General features: G+C 37.2%; 1 protein-coding gene across 1 annotated transcript; it reads left to right on the plus strand.

Moving 5' to 3' along the window:
* Positions 1–262: 262 nt before the first annotated feature.
* Positions 263–11,184, plus strand: MS4A3 (membrane spanning 4-domains A3; the record flags this gene model as incomplete). Its single annotated transcript, XM_081281807.1, has 7 exons — positions 263–351; positions 1,722–1,893; positions 3,540–3,677; positions 6,227–6,283; positions 9,021–9,179; positions 10,483–10,584; positions 11,107–11,184. The coding sequence occupies exons 2-7, from the start codon at positions 1,738–1,740 to the stop codon at positions 11,182–11,184; spliced, it is 690 nt and encodes a 229-aa protein (XP_081137933.1). The 5' UTR covers positions 263–351; positions 1,722–1,737.
* Positions 11,185–17,132: the final 5,948 nt, after the last annotated feature.

Here is a 17,132-nt window from a genome sequence, read left to right on the forward strand (position 1 = left end):
CATTGACCGAGATATCATCTCTGCTCCAACAATGGGTTAAGCAACATCTCAAAGCCAGAAGACAGTTACTCCTGGACAGTTACTTTCCTACTTATTGCTCAGCCTTGGGGAAGCTGATGGTCAGAGAGGCCATAAATGCACATGTGGTTAGCACACCTTCCAATCAGCCAGGGACACATTTTCACTGGCTCTAGTGAAGTGTTGCATAAGGGAAAGATCCGTTAAGCCTGAGGAGGAAGAGGCTGCTGTTTTCTGGAACAGACACTGTGGGGATCATTCCTGAGTGTCTCCTACTCTCCAGAAGATGGACTTGGGTGGAAAGAAGTCTGCCAAAGCCTGAAGCCCCCCCAGGTAATACCTGTATGTTCCTTCTTGGTAGAAATTCCCCTTTTTTTCTGGTCTACTGCCTCCCAGTGACCTCCTTGGGATGTCTATAAAGTGTTTCTCTATTGTTTTATGGAGTTGTGGAAATATTCATCCATAAGGATGGCTTCTACTTAGAGTGCGAATGTTACTCTGGTGCTATGATAAAAAAAAAATAATGGAGACATGCAGCTATTTCTTTGGGAAATGTGGGCACGGATACACACACACACACACACACACATACACACACACCCCTACCTCTACCTCTTATGCATGTTAATTCCAAATGGCTGCCAGTCTTGATAGCAAGAAATGGTTTGCATGTTTCTGAGGGTTGTATGGGTTTTGTGAGTGAATTTCAGCATAAACTCCAAGGAATGATATGTATAATGATAACTAGAGCCAGAGTCCCAGGCTATGATCCCTAGCTCATGAAATCACTGGCTGGTGGCCTTGGGAAACTTACTTAACCTCTCTGTTCTTCAGCTTCCTCCCCTGTAAGAAAGAAAGGGTCTTAACAATAGTAACCACTCAAATGGAAATGGTGAGAACTAAATTATTTAACATGAACAAAGCACTTAGACCAACTTCTGCTACATTCAGAGCTGGATAGGGAAAATTGGAAAATTCCTAGGAAACTTCTATTTCTCTGATTTTTTAACATTAAATTGACCAAAAGTTACAGAACATAACTTGCTTTACCTGAAGACTGAAAATTCTCTCTGACGGTTTAGAAAAGTTAAACGCACGAACGTGCTTAGATTTCCTCTCTCCAGAGTGGCCTGGGGTTCGCAGTGTGAGAGGATCCAGTTTGCAGACATGTTTTCTAGTGTCATCTGTGAGGCACAGCTATGTCATACTGGACCAAAGTTTGTTTGGGAACTGTGTATTAGCTGCGTGCCAACCACATGATAGACTTGGGCTAGGCACTGTCACCCAGTGATGAGAGGCAAGTGAGACTCAGACAAGTATTCTAGAAACTGAAGCTCAGCCTGATTAAGGGGCCAGAGAAGGAAGCTGGGGAGTCTGAGAGTAAGCAAGAGGGGGGCTTCATTCAGACGGCCAGGACTCCAGGGGCATCGTGAGAGCGTGGCACGGGGTGAGACTCAGTCTGGCAGAAGAGCAGACTGCTGGGTGAAGCTTGCAGAGAAACACGTTTCTGGCGTGGAAATGGCCCTCAGAAGGGTGGGACAGAGCAGAGCATCGTGTCAACTCTGTCTTCTGCCCTCTTGCTCCATCTGTGGTCCATCATTTTGGTGTGTGGACAGAGTAGAACTCTTCCAACACACCAAAAATATTATTAGCACGTGGAAAAGGGGAAAACTTTAAGCTTTTGGATTTCTTTTCCATGACAGCCGTAAACAACCCCAAATGGCCTCTGAAGAAGGGAACAAGGCAGAGCCACCAAGGGTCTCTGCGGGCAGCACCCTGGGCGGCCAGGCCAAACCAGAGTGTGTGAATAATTCTGCTTACCAGCTCATGGAGGGATCACAGGATCACCAGAAGGGAGTACTGCAGGCCCTTGGGGTAAGTCAGCCTTAGTTTAGAAATTAAAAGGAAAGAAAAATAATCGTCATGTGGAAACCTTTGTGTAGGGCCAGCAGGAGGAATTTCTGAGTTATTCATCACTAAGTCAACGATGAAGAAAAGTCTGAGACAAGTCCAACCTGAGAAGCAGCCATGGAGAGGCCTTCTCTCATGGCAGAAAGCAGCCTGTCCAACCATGGGGGAAGGACTCCCCAGCCCTTCATTCTTGCTTTGTGCCTTCTGACCCGCAGGTCTGAGGCTGAGCTCCATCAAGTTCATAGTCTATATTTTGAATTAAGAAAACTGCGTTGAGAGAAAGGCCGAGCAGAATACTGCTTAACATCTGTCTGCCTCCTTCACCTTGTGACCCCAAAGCTTGCTGGGAAGGTATTGGGACTCTTGTCTTTCCAGCACATCTGCGTTGTTCTTCTGCTCCTTTATTTGAGTTAGACCTTGTGAGAATGAATAGAAAAGGGGGGGGGAGGTGGACAGATGACGATGAAGTCTTGCCACTGGAATTGATGGGGATAGAGAGGAACAAGAACCTCCTAGGAGATGCTCTTGCCCAGCTTATTTAGGCTTCATATTTTTTTATTTATATGAAAGTGCAATGCATTACAATTCTTATTACATATATACAGCACAGTTTTTCATATCTCTGGTTGTATACAAAGTGTATTCACACCAATTCATGTCTTCACACATGTACTTTGGATAATAATGATCATCACATTCCACCATCATTTCTAACCCCATGCCCCCTCCCTTCCCCTCCCACCCCTCTGACCTCTCTAGAGTTTGTCTATTCCTCCCACACTCCCCCTCCCTACCCCACTATGAATCAGCCTCCTTATATCAGAGAAAACATTCAGCATTTGTTTTTTGGGGATTGGCTAACTTCACTTAGCATTATCTTCTCTAATTCCATCCATTTACCTGCAAATGCCATGATTTTATTCTCTTTTATTGCTGAGTAAATATCCCATTGTGTATATATGCCTCATTTTTTTTAATCCATTCATCCACTGAAGGGCATCTAGGTTGGTTCCACAGTTTAGCTATTGTGAATTGTGCTGCTATAAACATTGATGTGGCTGTGTCCCCGTAGTATGCTGTTTTTAAGTCCTTTGGGTATAGACTGAGGGGAGGGATAGCTGGGTCAAATGGTTGTTCCATTCCCAGATTTCCAAGGAATCTCCATACTGCTTTCCATATTGGGATTAGGCCCCAACTTCCTTAATCAGACTCCTTTGGCACAAGAATTAAAATCAAGAATCAATAAATGGGATGGACTCAGAACTAAATTTCTTCTCAGCAAATGGAAAAATCTGTGAGGTGAATAGAGAGCCTACAGCTTGGGAGCACATCTTTACCCCTCACACATCAGATAGAGTACTAATCTCCAGGGTATATAAAGAACTCAAAAAGCTAAGCACCAAAAAAAAAAAAAAAACAACCCAATCAATAAATGGGCCAAGGACCTGAGGAGACACTTCTCAGAAGAGGATGTACAATCAATCAACAAATATATGAAAAAATGTTCATCGCTAGCAATTAGGCTTCATATTTTAACCACTGGAAGCCATGATCTCTCCTTTCTGAAGGAAGCTAAAATGGTGTTTTGTCTTTTGCTTTTCTTCCTGGAGGCGGTGCAGATCCTGAATGGAGTGGTGATTCTGGCTTTGGGCGTTTTCCTGGGATCCTCAGAGTTCCTGACCCACTTCTTCAGGCACTTCTTTTTTTTCACGTTCTACACAGGGTATCCACTATATGGCGCTGTGCTTGTGAGTATCCCTTTCCCACTGGCTATTCATTGATCATTTCTTAGATGCAACAGCTAGAAGCATGAGCTCCATCAAGTTCATAGTCTATATTTTGAATTAAGAGGCTGGTTATGTTTGGTTATGAAAGTGTTGTTTGTAGGTCATTTGAAGGTCGTTTGAAGGCTACATACTGTGGCTTTAAATTAGTTTTTGACATAAGCAAGGTGAAAAGAAGTCCCTTTCTTTCTGATTCAAGAAATCATATTTGCTAAGCACATTTAAGTCCCAAACAGGAACTTAGTATCTAGAGGTTAAATTTATGGATACTAACAGAATCCAATGAAAAATGAGTACTGATGAATGAGTATTGCCCTGTGGTTCAGCTGGGAGTCCAGGCTTGGGAGATAAGAAATTTTTCTTTGGATCACTGTTGGAAAATCAGAAGAGCCATTTCCCTTATCTGGGTCAAAATGTATTCAGAAAAACAAACAAACAAACAAAAACCCCATCCATAGATGGTTCCTACATGTTCAGTCAGAATCCATAGATGGGGGCCTAGGTGATCTTTGGAATTTACTCGTTCATCTTTGTTATTTGATTATTGTTTGCCTGAGATTCATTTTTTAAAGTGGCTAATAGAAACTCTTAATCAGCCATTGCTACTACTTACTATTACTAATATCATTATTATTTGCTTGTTTATCCCTAGTGCTAGATCTTTGACAAGTTACCTATGTCCAGTTCTGAACTGAACTTAAAAAATAAAGCAGCTATTATAAAATGTAAGATGGAGATATTTAATTGAAAGTTGTGAATAGGACAGTTATTGGCAAATGAAGGGAAAAAAACTTCTAAAAATGAATATTTCATTCCTTTTTTTTTCTCCCCAAATCTCCAAACTTTAGCTCTCCTTTAAAATGAAATTGCTAAAAACAACAACAACCACAGAAAAAGAAGATTGCTCTTAATCTGGCTATTTCTTGATCAAAATCAGAGTTCATATTCTGAGAAAATATTATATACTGTTTCTGGGTACAGTCCAAAACATGTAATTTGGGTTTAGCATTCCAGAAATTTTTAGATAATATTATTTTGATGCTAGTTAAGCTCTGAATTTTTCTAAATATATTTTGCATAATAAATCCTGACTACCTAAATGGTGGATTTCCATACTGTACTGTAGAAAAAGAGAATACTGATTGCAGTGTTTCAGTGAGGATAGTGTTTGTTGTTTTTTTTTTTCTAATTTTAACATCATCGACACTAAGACTCAAAACTGACAATTGCTGGAAGCTTCTCTCTGGTCCATACTACTGCAGAGCACAGTCTAAGGTCTATGATGTGCCCTCTGTGCCTGCTCTTACCTACAGCCACAGCCTGGTCTTCACCCCAATGTGTCCATGCCCTGTCATGTACTGACCACATGATCCTTTCTATTTTCTCATCTCTCTCTGGCTCATCTTGATGAACAGTGTGATATCAGAAAAGACATGAGCTCTTGCCCTTCAGTTTCCTCACCAGGATGGTAAAAATAGCATGAGGACCCTCTCTGGATCTCTGGAATTAAATGCAAAAATGTATATAAAAACTTTAGATATCATTGACAATTTGGATGTTTTCTGTGTGCTGGGCAAATACTTAAGTCCTTTTTATGTATCATTTTATTTTATCTCCACACTGCTATCAGGTAGGTGATCTCAACAATGGGGATGCACACACCTCCATTTTGCAGAAGAAGAAACAGGTGGGGAGTGATTTGGCAGAGATTTGATCAAGGTGACGGGACAAGTATGAGAGAGAGCAGGGATGGGGACACAGAGCATATGCTCTTACAGAGGGGCTGAGGAGGGTCCTGTGATAACTTCTGCTTCTTTATCTGAAGCAGAATCCATAGATGGTTCCTGCATGTTCAGTTGGAATCCAATAGCTGAATTTTAAGAAGCAAGATTTCTCTCCATGGTTTTGGCAACTTTTCTTTCAATCCACAGGAATGATTTGGTGAAGGGTGGTGAGACTGAGGAGTTAAAAACGATAAAAGTTAAGAAAACATAACTATTGTGAGAATTCAGTGTATCAAAATTAGTTTCACAGAAATAGGATTATTATTAAAGATTTAAAAACTATAGGGTACATAGATAAAGACACTTAGATTTATAAAATATCTCTTGGAATATCTAGTCCAATAATTCAGACATTTATCTGCAGCCTGAGTAGAAATATGAGAAATCATATATAATTTCATATACTTAATATAAACATAAACATAACTATAATTCTATTGAATTAACTAAATGTATATATGTTTTTAAAGTGTCTATAATCACAAAAACTTGTTCAAAGCCAGACATAAAACAAAATGAAAAGAGGATAAGCTTGCTTAAAATACAAACTACTTTAAAATTTTAGTTGTATAAAATAATGAGCAACATCAAGTGTAATTTTGGTTCTAGCGTGTGAGTTTAGAATTGAGGTTTGTGTAACTAACGCTAGGTGTCCACTAATTCAGAGAAGGCCAAGAAGCACATGGTTGAGACTTAATATTCTCTATCTCCTTTACTTCCCATTTTCAGTTTATTAGTTCAGGATCCTTGACTGTTGTAGCAGGGAGAAAATCCACAAGAATGCTGGTAAGTGGCAGTTCTTTCTCTATGAATACAAGACTGAAAATAAATGATCTACAAACAGTGGAAAGATAGAGGTTGGCGAATCACACTGAGTCATTTAATGTACCAGAAAATTAATGTTCTTTTCTTAGAGCATTCAGATAGAGGGTTTCAGAAAGTCATATAAATTGTGGACATGTCTATCTGGGATGGTTACAAAATATTTCATGAAAATGCATCTTGGTTTTTGTGAATTTGGTTTAACCAATTCTAATTATTTTGAGGATAGGATTTGCTGAAACGGAGAGTGAGAAATTCCATTCCTTTAGTCACTGATTAAATGATGCTGTCTATTATGTGGCCTCAATGAGTCCCCCAGCCATTTATATTCCACATTCCTATTCCATGCATTCACTTTTCCTCCTCCCTCGATGACTATTTTACTGTTATATTTGTTTTAGGCAGCCTTTTTGCTGCTGTGACCAAAAGACCTGACAAAAAACAATTAGAGGAGGAAAAGACTTATTTGGGGGTTCACAGTTTCAGGTCTCAGTCCAAAGGTAGCTGGCTCCATTCCTCAGGGCTAGAGGTAAGGCAGAACATCATGGCAGAAGAGTGTGGTGGAAGAGAGTAGCTCAGGATATTATCAGGAAGCGGAGAGAGAGAGAGACTCCACTCACCAGATAGAAAATATATATTCCAAAGGCAAGCTTCCAATGACCCACCGCCTACATCCACAACCATCAGCCTTTACTTACCACCCAGTTAATCCCTCTCAGGGGATTAATTCACTGATTGGGTTAAGACTCTCATAACCCCATCAGTTCACCTCTAAGCCTTCTTGCATTGTCTCACACATGAACTTTTGGGGGACACTTCAAATCTAAGCCATAACAATATTCATCTTCAAACACCAGTCCCTTTTCTTACAACTCCACTCTCTGTTGATGTCCTTGCTCTCTGTTCTGAGAATCTGAGAAAACAGAAGCCATCAAAAGAGAGCTTTCAGACCCCACTACAACACCTACTCTGTGGAGTAGATCTGCATCGATAATTTTCTTATTCGAGCCTCTTGGCATAGGTGAACTCTCTGATTTCCTTTAAAGCTTATTCTTCTACCTGAGTGTTATATTCCTTTAGTTTTTCCTCACAGAAATGTATCACTCCTGTTTCTGTCTCTCTAACAGATCTTTCTAAATCAGTATATGAGCATCTAGTTACTTAAAAATGTATATATGTGTGTGTATATATATATATATACATATACATATGTATATATATACATATGTATATGTATATATATATATTTTAAGTAAATATACACACATACACATACAAACACACACAGTTTGACCCAAACCTACTTTAATTTAGTAAGACTACTTTCTTCCCTACCACACCTCTGTAACTGAAAACCTCCACATTGCTAAAACAACAGGCAATCCTCAGTCCTCATCTGACTTAATGATGACAATGGTTAGCACAGCTGGCCACTCATTCTTCCTCCAGGAATTTCTTCCCTTGGCCTCTCCTCCACCTTGACTGGCTGGTTTCCTCCTATCTTCTGGGTTCTCCTTCTCATCTCCTTTCCTGATTCCTTTTCTTGTGCCTGATCTTTGGGTGTTAGGGTCCTCAGTGTGTGGTTCCTTGCCACCTGCTCTTCTCAACCTATACTCTGTCCTCTGGTGATCTCATCCTTTCTCATGACTTCAAATAACATCTCTATACCCCACAACCCCAAGGCAAATATTTCCATACTAGACTTTTCTCCTGAGCATCAGTTTGGCATATCTGCCTTCTTCTACTTAGATATCAAAAAGGTCCAAAGCCCAATTCTGCATCTTCCTCCCGAATCCACCTCTATGTAGTCTTCTACATGTTAGCCAACGGGAGCTCCATCTTTCCCAGTTACTAGATGAAAGGCCTGAAACTTTACCTGGCTTTTCTGTCACAATCCTGAATCCAGTATGTCAGCAAGCCCTGTGGGCTCTGCCTCCAAGCTGGGTTGGAGTTTGAGCTTTGTTCTTCTCTCTACTGAGGACCCTACATCCCATCTACCAACCTGTCTCCTCACGGGGCTCACAGAGTCTGTTCATGACCCTGTCTTTACTATCAACCATGATAGACTGAGCCCTTTAGCAATAAATCTATGACCCCTTCACTCAAAATCCTCTAGTAGCATTGCATTTTTCTCAAAGTTAGAACCAAAATCCTTTTAGGACCTACCGGGCCCTGTGTGATTGGCTCTCCATTATTTTCTGTCTTGGTTTCCTAATCTTCTCTGTTTGCCTCCAATGGGCTTGGTCACCTGGCTTCCCTGGAGCACCATGGCCTTGGGGCTGTGAACGAGTGTTTCTGACTGTTCGGACATTTCCCTATGCATCTTCTCAGACATCTGGAGTAACATAAGTTCTTTGGTCCTCTCCTCACGTGTCATTTATTCCCATTTAATATCACAAACCTCCACTCCTTTTTTTTTTTTTTTTGGATTTTCAGATTCTCCCTACATAATTTTATTAACCCAAAGTACTTCATTGCTTCAAAATACTGTATATATTACCTATTAGTAGGTTTATCGTTTCCTTTATCTTTATTCCTAGCCCAGAAGCTCCATGGGTGGTGGTGGGTTTTGTTCATCCATGTCTGTCCTGCATCTAGAATATTGTTGTGTGTCAATCAGTCAATATTTGTAGAAATGATTTATTGCCAGGGGATAAAAGAGGGCCACATATATTAATGGAAAGTTCTTTTTCTTTCTTAGATGCAAAACAGTTTTGGAATGAACATCGCCAGTGCTACAATTGCCTTAGTTGGGATCGTTTTTCTCTTAATACATCTAGTACTAAATAACCAGGCCTTAAGGAGTTGTCAATCTTCCCAGTCTCCAGATTTATGCAATTACCTGGGTTCCTCATCAAATGTAGGCAATTAAAACTATGTCTATTCATAGAAGATAATTTAAACATTTCAAAATGTACAGAAAACAATATGTCATATATTATGCTACCTTGGTTTAAATTTGTCTTTGCTGCCTATGAGTGCTGTAATGAAGGGAAAATTAAATAAGGTTGGTATTTTAATTTTCTCACTCTTAAAATGAGGAAAATCATAGTAACCATAGGGTTAGTGAAAGAATGAAATAATATTTGAAAAGCAATGAAGGCAATACTTAGCACATCATGTTATATTATTATTGACATTACAATGAATTCTATTATGCTATTTTTTAAAAAAAAATCTATCTCATGTATTTTTGCTTAATAAAGCAAACTTGGGAGACATACAACTTTCTCTGAAGTCTGAAAAGTTTTGATTGACTTCACTTCTGAGTTTCCGAGTTATGATGTTTTGAAAAAGAAGCTCTTTAATAGGCTGCCACATGATTTTTTTGGTCTGTGTTTTAGGTATTATACCTCTTTGAAGTCAACTTAGAAATTAATATTGTCCTTCAAGTGTGTTGAGTGCAGCCCAGTGATTGCCAAATTATTATTTATCCATCCCTGATCCTCCTGTTTTCTGGCATCATGGAAATCTGTCTGCCTTTTCTTTATTAAATTTATTAAATTTAATAATTTAATAAATAATTTATTAAATTATTAAATTTTAATTATCTAATAAAAATTATTAGATAATTTTTAATTATCTAAATTTATATTTACCTGAGTTTGACATTTTTTTGTGTGTGTGGATTTAGTGGCACTTTCCCTCCAGAAAAGTTTGTAATTGTATTTCTTCTAAGTGCCTCAGTGATATAGAAAGATCACTAGCAAACCAACAATGTTTACTTTGTGTTTATACCAGCTTTTTGCTTTAGTTTCTAAGGATAAAGTAAATGCCCAAACAGCTATGAGGTGCTATTGATAAAACAGAGAAGGGATCACTTTTCTCCATTTTCTTAAATTACCTACTCATTTCCTTAGTTTAGTTCTTTTCTAACTGAGCAATGTTAGCAATAGTGTTAGAATTTTGCCTCTGTGATCCCTCTCCCATGACTAGTTCACTTGAATTTATATACAAATTGTTCACTTTTCTCTCTCCAGGGAAAATGTTCCCTTGCTGCTGAATTAAGAGTGCAGCCTTTCTACAGAGTTTGTGTCTTAAATCTAATTTGGGATTAACTTTGTTGCATTTTGTGGGAGGGAGACTGTGGTCTGGTTTCCTGCTGACAGATTTTTCCTGAGGATGTTTCCATTGTGTTTGATGTGAGGTACCATCTCCCCTAGGGCTTGGTGTCTCTAATGCTCATCTTCACTTTGCTGGAATTGTGCATAACTATCTCCCTCTCAGCCATGTGGTGCAAAGGAAACTGCTGTAATTCAAGAGAGGTGGGTTTGTTTAAATGACGAATAAATTGCCTGGTCTGCAGATTGCTGTCTAGGGTTGAAGTTATTTCTGGAAGAATTGGAAAGAAACTTTGATGTGGCAATGTTTCTTGGGGTTCCTGGAGTTAGACATTGCATCAATGTTGGAGACGGAATGAAATACAGAAAAGAACTCAAATGTGAAAATGCAAAAGGAAACAACGTATTTAATATATAAGAGGATGCTTTTTTATGCAGCTGGAGTTAATTTTAATTATTTCATTTTAACTTGTGACTTTCTAGCTATATGATTTTTGTAGGAAAAAATCACATATTTTCCCTAGATTTTAGGTATCCTAACTTTAAAATAAAAATATATATTTTTTCATTTTCTTCTGATGTTTGTTCTGAAGACTGTGCACATCATCTTTATCCAAATAGTAATAAGTTGGATGAATATTATTAGTGATGATTTAATGGTAACAGGAAGAGATGGCAGGAGGAGATGGTGATCCTATTCTTAGAGACAAATGTTTTGTTTTGCAGGAAATTTCTTCACTTCCCAGTTCTATGGAATCAGGAATACCTCCTAATGAAGGTAATTCTGAGAGCATCAAAACTTAACCTCAAATCTCCAAGGAATCAGAGCTTCATTCAGGAACTCAGGAAAACATGAGCTGATGAAACTCAATCCTTCTCTCATGGCACCAATCATGGAAACTTGGACTGAGGCTTTTCTGTCCTAATCATAAATGTCTTTAGTGTGTTCTAGGTATGGATGAATCAATGTATTTCTTTATGAATTCATGGATTTGTAACTTCTACTATCACTACTCCAAAGTCATTCCTTAAAAATTATTTCTCTTTCTTCTTCCTATTTCATCGTTTTATGAGGTTTAAGGAAAGGAGCTATTATAAGCACTATTTCATGTTTTCTTCCTAAAATCTCATTTCAGACAACCTAGTAGGAAGGAAGATGAGTCAGATTTATTTTTGCAGCACAGAAATATTCTTCTTGACTTTAGCCAACAGCAGCATTACAAAAATTGTCAAATAAAAAATGATCATCACTACATATGTGAACTATGACTTTGTTTTTCATAAAATATGTGAATTTAAATTATGAGTAGAAATCGTAGCTATTAGGAGGCCATGAGATAAGATAGCCTAAGAATTTAGCTGAAGGCCACACAGGAGAAATTCAGAAAATGGAAGTCAACTTAACCACACCTGAAATTGAATTTACACTTCTGACTCAACAAGACATGAATTTCACTTTTATTGTACAAATGATGCTTGTAGCAAATAATTTCTATCCTCTCTTGGCTTTGCTTCATTCACTTGTATTGCTTTTAAAAATATTCCCAGTAAGGGCTTTCTCCAAAAAGAATCTTATGGAAAATCCTAATGAACTGTCTCCACCCAATTCTTATGGTACATGAACAATTTGAGAAGGTGTTGAAGTTTATAACTTGTAAGACACTGATATTTATGGACTTTGTCCTATCTTCTTGTCTCAGAGTTTACCAGCAAACTGGGAAATCCAAGAAATGATGGTTGATTTATTGATCCATCCATTTAATGAATAATGAGTTTCACATATTTGGCATTGTGTTACAAATTCGTAGATTAAATTATAAGTTGTTATTTTGAATCATTTTGTCTCATTTTTCATTGAAGTTATTTTGTTCATCATGTCAAACACTTCAAATGAAGCCCGACCAAATAGAGTAATATCCTGTGTAAGTTTGATACTGATGCAAGAAGAATTGAATTATCTAAAAAATATTTATAATCAAATATCATACTATTTTTTAAAAAATTATCCAATCTATATTATCATGCTCTTTATTTGTAGTAGTAGTTATATATAATTATATTGCTTATTTTTTCTTTCATTCAGGTTGCTTTAGACTATATAATGCTGAATTAATATCTGCTTACAAATCTCACAATTAATGCTCTTTTTATTTTTGAGACAAAATATCTGAAATAAGACTTTTAAGCCAAAGGACAATTTGTATTTTAATTAATAAAGGATTCTTTTTAAAATGTTTTTTAAAAATGCTAAAACAAATCATCTAACTAGCAATATGTACAACTCATTGTCCTCCTTTTCACTAGTACTGGATAATTATTTTATCTTATAGATTTATGCCTAGCTGAGAGTAAACTGATGTATAATTTTATATTAACATATAATCCCTGAAAAATAGTGAGACAACACATTTACTGGGCATTTAGTTTCCTTCTTCTATATATTATGATCTCGTGTGCCTGCTACTTTCTATCATATTTTGTCTCTTTCCTATTAATTTTTTGGAAATCTTTTTATATTATGTACAAAAGATGTGACTTTCGCATGTTTTGCTAAGTACTTCTTTTCTCCAGTGTGTAATTGATCTTTTGCTAAATGGACTTTATATGTTTTAGGGCTAACAGAAATTAAAGCTGTCTTCAATGGGGAAGACTAAAGTAGGTGAGGTGGAATTATGGAGTTTTGGTAGGTGAACATACCCAGAGTTGGAATCAAGAAGAGTTCTGTTTTGAATCGGTTCTGTTTGTGATGTGTATTAAGTGCCCAGGAGGATATGATGAGTTCGTAATTGACTGTCCAAAAAGTCCGACACACAACTGATAGGTTGAATTGAACACAAAAGCTGACATATCATCACTGTGGAGACAGTGTATAAAACTAAGGGAATGAATGGGATCCCTCGTGAGTGAGGTAGTTAGGAAAGACATAGAAGCCAAGAATCATGCTTTTGGCCAGATGGAAGGGGAAGATAAAATACAAAGGTCAGCAGAAGATGGAGGAACCAGCTCAGGAGCTGGAGAAGATCAGTTCATAAGGTAGAAAGAACATTAGGTAGACTGTAATGAAAATGGAGTTAAAAGGAGAGATGAACTTGAGAGGTTGAGCTAGGCAAGGTCTGAGTGTTGGTCACTGGATTTGATGAGAGGTCTGTTGACCTTGACTTGGTCAGTTTTAGTCAAGTGGTGTGGATGTCAGACAAAGAGGTAGCCTGTGGGACACTAACAGAAAGTGTGAGCAGCAAGTCCAGGCAGCACTTAGATTGTAAAGGAGCCCAACAGTGGACATTGTGTGGACTCCATGTATTCCTCTGCCAGCTTGCTTTCCAGTGTTTCCAGAACATACCTAACAATGGGAGGGGTAAAATTTGGCTTAAAAATTTTCAGTATTATTTATTCTAAATCCACACCTGATGGATAATTTAAGTTTTGGTTAATTTAATTGAGATTGATAATTTAACTCTATATTGAAATATATAATTTAGAATTATTTTTTTCTAACTCAGGCGGTGGAAAAGTATCTGAGTCATTTCCATTTATTTCCTTATGATACGACATATTTTCTACTCTGTGAAAGTTTTAAGGATCTTTATTACTTAAATTTAAAAATGTTTATGGCGACATGACACCATATATAAATTTATTCTCTTATATTTGTAGATGCTTGAGAGATCCTTAAATATAGATTATTGTCCTTCAATTAGAAAAAAGTCATATATATATGCATGTACATATATATATGTAAATGTACATATGCATATATATGTATGATTTCCACTACCTTTTCCTCTTTTCTCTCATTTTTGAGTGAATTCATTTAGTGATCATACAATTGTTTTTTTCCTTTTTTAAGCTATTTTTCTTTTCTTTGAATCTTCCTTGAAAAATACATGTACTCATTTTTTTACTGCTCTAAGTTTCTTTTATTAATACTTCACTAAAGCTTCTCCATATTAGATGACAGAATAAGGATGATTTTTTTCTCTTTCCTGAAATTGTATCAACAAATCAAACTGGACAAGAAACAGAAAAACTTATCAGCAAAATAAACAATCAGTGAGGTGAAGAGAGAACCTACAGAATGGGAGCAAATTTTTTTTTACCACACACACATCAGATAGAGCACTAATCTCTAGGATATATAAAGAACTCAAAAAACTTAACACCAATAAATAACCCAATCAAAAGGGCCAAGGAGCCAAACAGACATTTCTCAGAAGATGATATACAATCAATCAACAAATATAAGAAAAAATATTCAACATCTCTAGTAATTAGAGAAATGCAAATCAAAACTACTCTAAGATTTCTCTCACTCCAGTCAGCTATTAAGAATGCAAACAACTGTAAGTGTTGGTGAGGATGTGGACAAAAAGGCACACTCATACATTGCTGGTGGGACTGCAAAATGGTGCAGCCAATATGGAAAGCAATATGGAGATTCCATATTGAAATGGAACTACAATATTTGACCCAGCTATCCCACTCCTTGGTTTATGCCCAAAGGACTTAAAAACAGCATACTACAGGGACACAGTCACATCAATGTTTATAGAAACACATTTCACGATAGCTAAATTGTGGAACCAACCTAGATGCCCTTCAATAGATGAATGGATAAAGAAAATGTAGTATATACACACAATGGAATATTAGCAATAAAAGAGAATAAAATCATGGTATTTGCAGGTAAATGGACGGAGTTGGAGAATATAATGCAAAGTGAAGTAAGCCAATCCCCCAAAACCAAAGGCCAAATGTTTTCTCTGATATATGGATGCTGATCCATAATGGAGAATGGGGGTGGCATGGGAGGAATGGAGGAACTTCAGATAGGGCAGAGGGGAGGGAGGGGAAGGGAGAGGGCATAGGAGTAGGAAAGATGGTGGAATAAGATGCCCATCATTATCCCAAGTGCATGTATGAAGACACAATGTTGTGACACTACTTTGTGTACAAAAAGAGATATGAAAATCCATGCTCTGTATGTGTACTATGAATTGAAAAGTGTTCTGCTGTCATGTATAACAAATGAGAATAAATAAATTTTAAAAAAGAAACTAAATCTTTATCTTTGATGCAAGTGGATGTTTAAAAGTGAAATTAAATGAAAGGTGTCTAAATTAATGAGTGGAGAGAAAGTCAAGTGCAAATTCCCACCTCGGAAGTTCTAAAGGGAATGAGACACATTGTGCCACTGGAGCAGGTAAGGCTGAAGAGTGGGAAGCTCTTGTCCAGTCTTCAACAACGGAGGCTTCATTGAAAGGTAGAAGAAGTAGTCATATTATTAGAACCTGGAAATTAGGCCTGTAGTTAAGAAAATAGGAACAGAGAACAAACTTTTGAAAATTATAAAAAACATTAAAAAAGAAAAATCAAGAAGACTTTAGAAGGTAAGTAATGGAAAGTTCTCCCAGAAGAAAGAAGAGATAAATGATTTGGAAATATGTGAAAAAAATTAAAAAAATATTTTGGATGTTTGCTGTATAGTAAAAGTTTCATATAGAAGAAAGAAGTTTTTAATAAAGAAACTGAAAAAAAAATACACAGCTACTGACCATCCTATAAAATTAATACATGCTATTTGTTATTTTAACATCATGTATTTCTTTCCTCTGGGGATTAATAGAAATAATTAAGATTAAATGATGTGCTTTTAAAAACAAGCTAATAAGTTGTTTAAAAGTTTTGGAATTATCTTGAAAATATATGGATTTGACCAGACCTTCAGATCTAACTGTATTAAGATTATGGGGGGAGGGAGAAGGAACGGATTAAGAAAGCTAACACGGTTGTCATCCACGACAGGAGTAGGACAGCTAATGTCGACACCTTGCCTGCAATTCTGTTTTATAATCCTCTCCCCGTCGAGCAGGTGTTCTTGTACACAAGAAAACAAATATATTAGATGCTTGTTATTTCTTTCTGAAAAGCATCATTTTGGAAGATGGGATGGATACGACTCAATAAGAATTCACATGAATTGGACAATCACTGTGTTAATTGTTCACACAGGCCACAACAATTAATAAACTCCAATTACACCAAGATTCAAGGAGCTGGTCTATGTGAATCTTGCCCTATAATGAAGAGACAAAAGGTTTTCCTTCAAGTTTGCACATGGCACTATGTCTTTAAGAATAATTTATCATTTTGTGAAACAACATTTTCTCATCTTTTTTATTTTTGTAACCATGTTGTTATCTATGGGACATTGGAGGTTGGTGTTGGTCTTTGGCTCCCTTAGTCTCTTAACTGTATTGATTAAACCAGACTTGGCCCTGCTATGTAGAAATGAGACTGAGAGACAAGAAGGAAAAGATGGAGGGAAGGAGGAAGAGGAGGGAGTAGGAGGGACAGAAATTGGTTCCTTTGGGAGCATCTGAAAATACTCTCTAAGAGCTAGTATTACTTACAAATTATAACATGCAGAGCAATGCACATTTATTGTAAGTAAATTGAGCATTTGATTTGAGAAAAAAATGTTCATGTGAGATCTGAAAGCAAATTTCATTTGAGTTTGGGGAAATAAATCTAGGGCATAAGTAACTGAGTGAGCCAGAGATGGAGCCTGGGGAGCAGGCGTGTGCAAAGCTTATGCCAGAGGAGGAGAGAGAGATGGCGGGAGGAAGGTTAGCTCGATTATCTCTTCCGTTCAGGCAGCGGTATGGTTAAAACTTATCTTGATAATTTTGCCCCAACCCAAAGAAAAAGAAAAGTCATTTTTGTCCTGTGTTTCAATATTCACTGCTGGGAAG

Source organism: Spermophilus citellus (genome assembly GCF_964194105.1).
Source record: "Spermophilus citellus genome assembly, chromosome: 2".
In the NCBI taxonomy this organism is placed as follows: domain Eukaryota; kingdom Metazoa; phylum Chordata; class Mammalia; order Rodentia; family Sciuridae; genus Spermophilus; species Spermophilus citellus.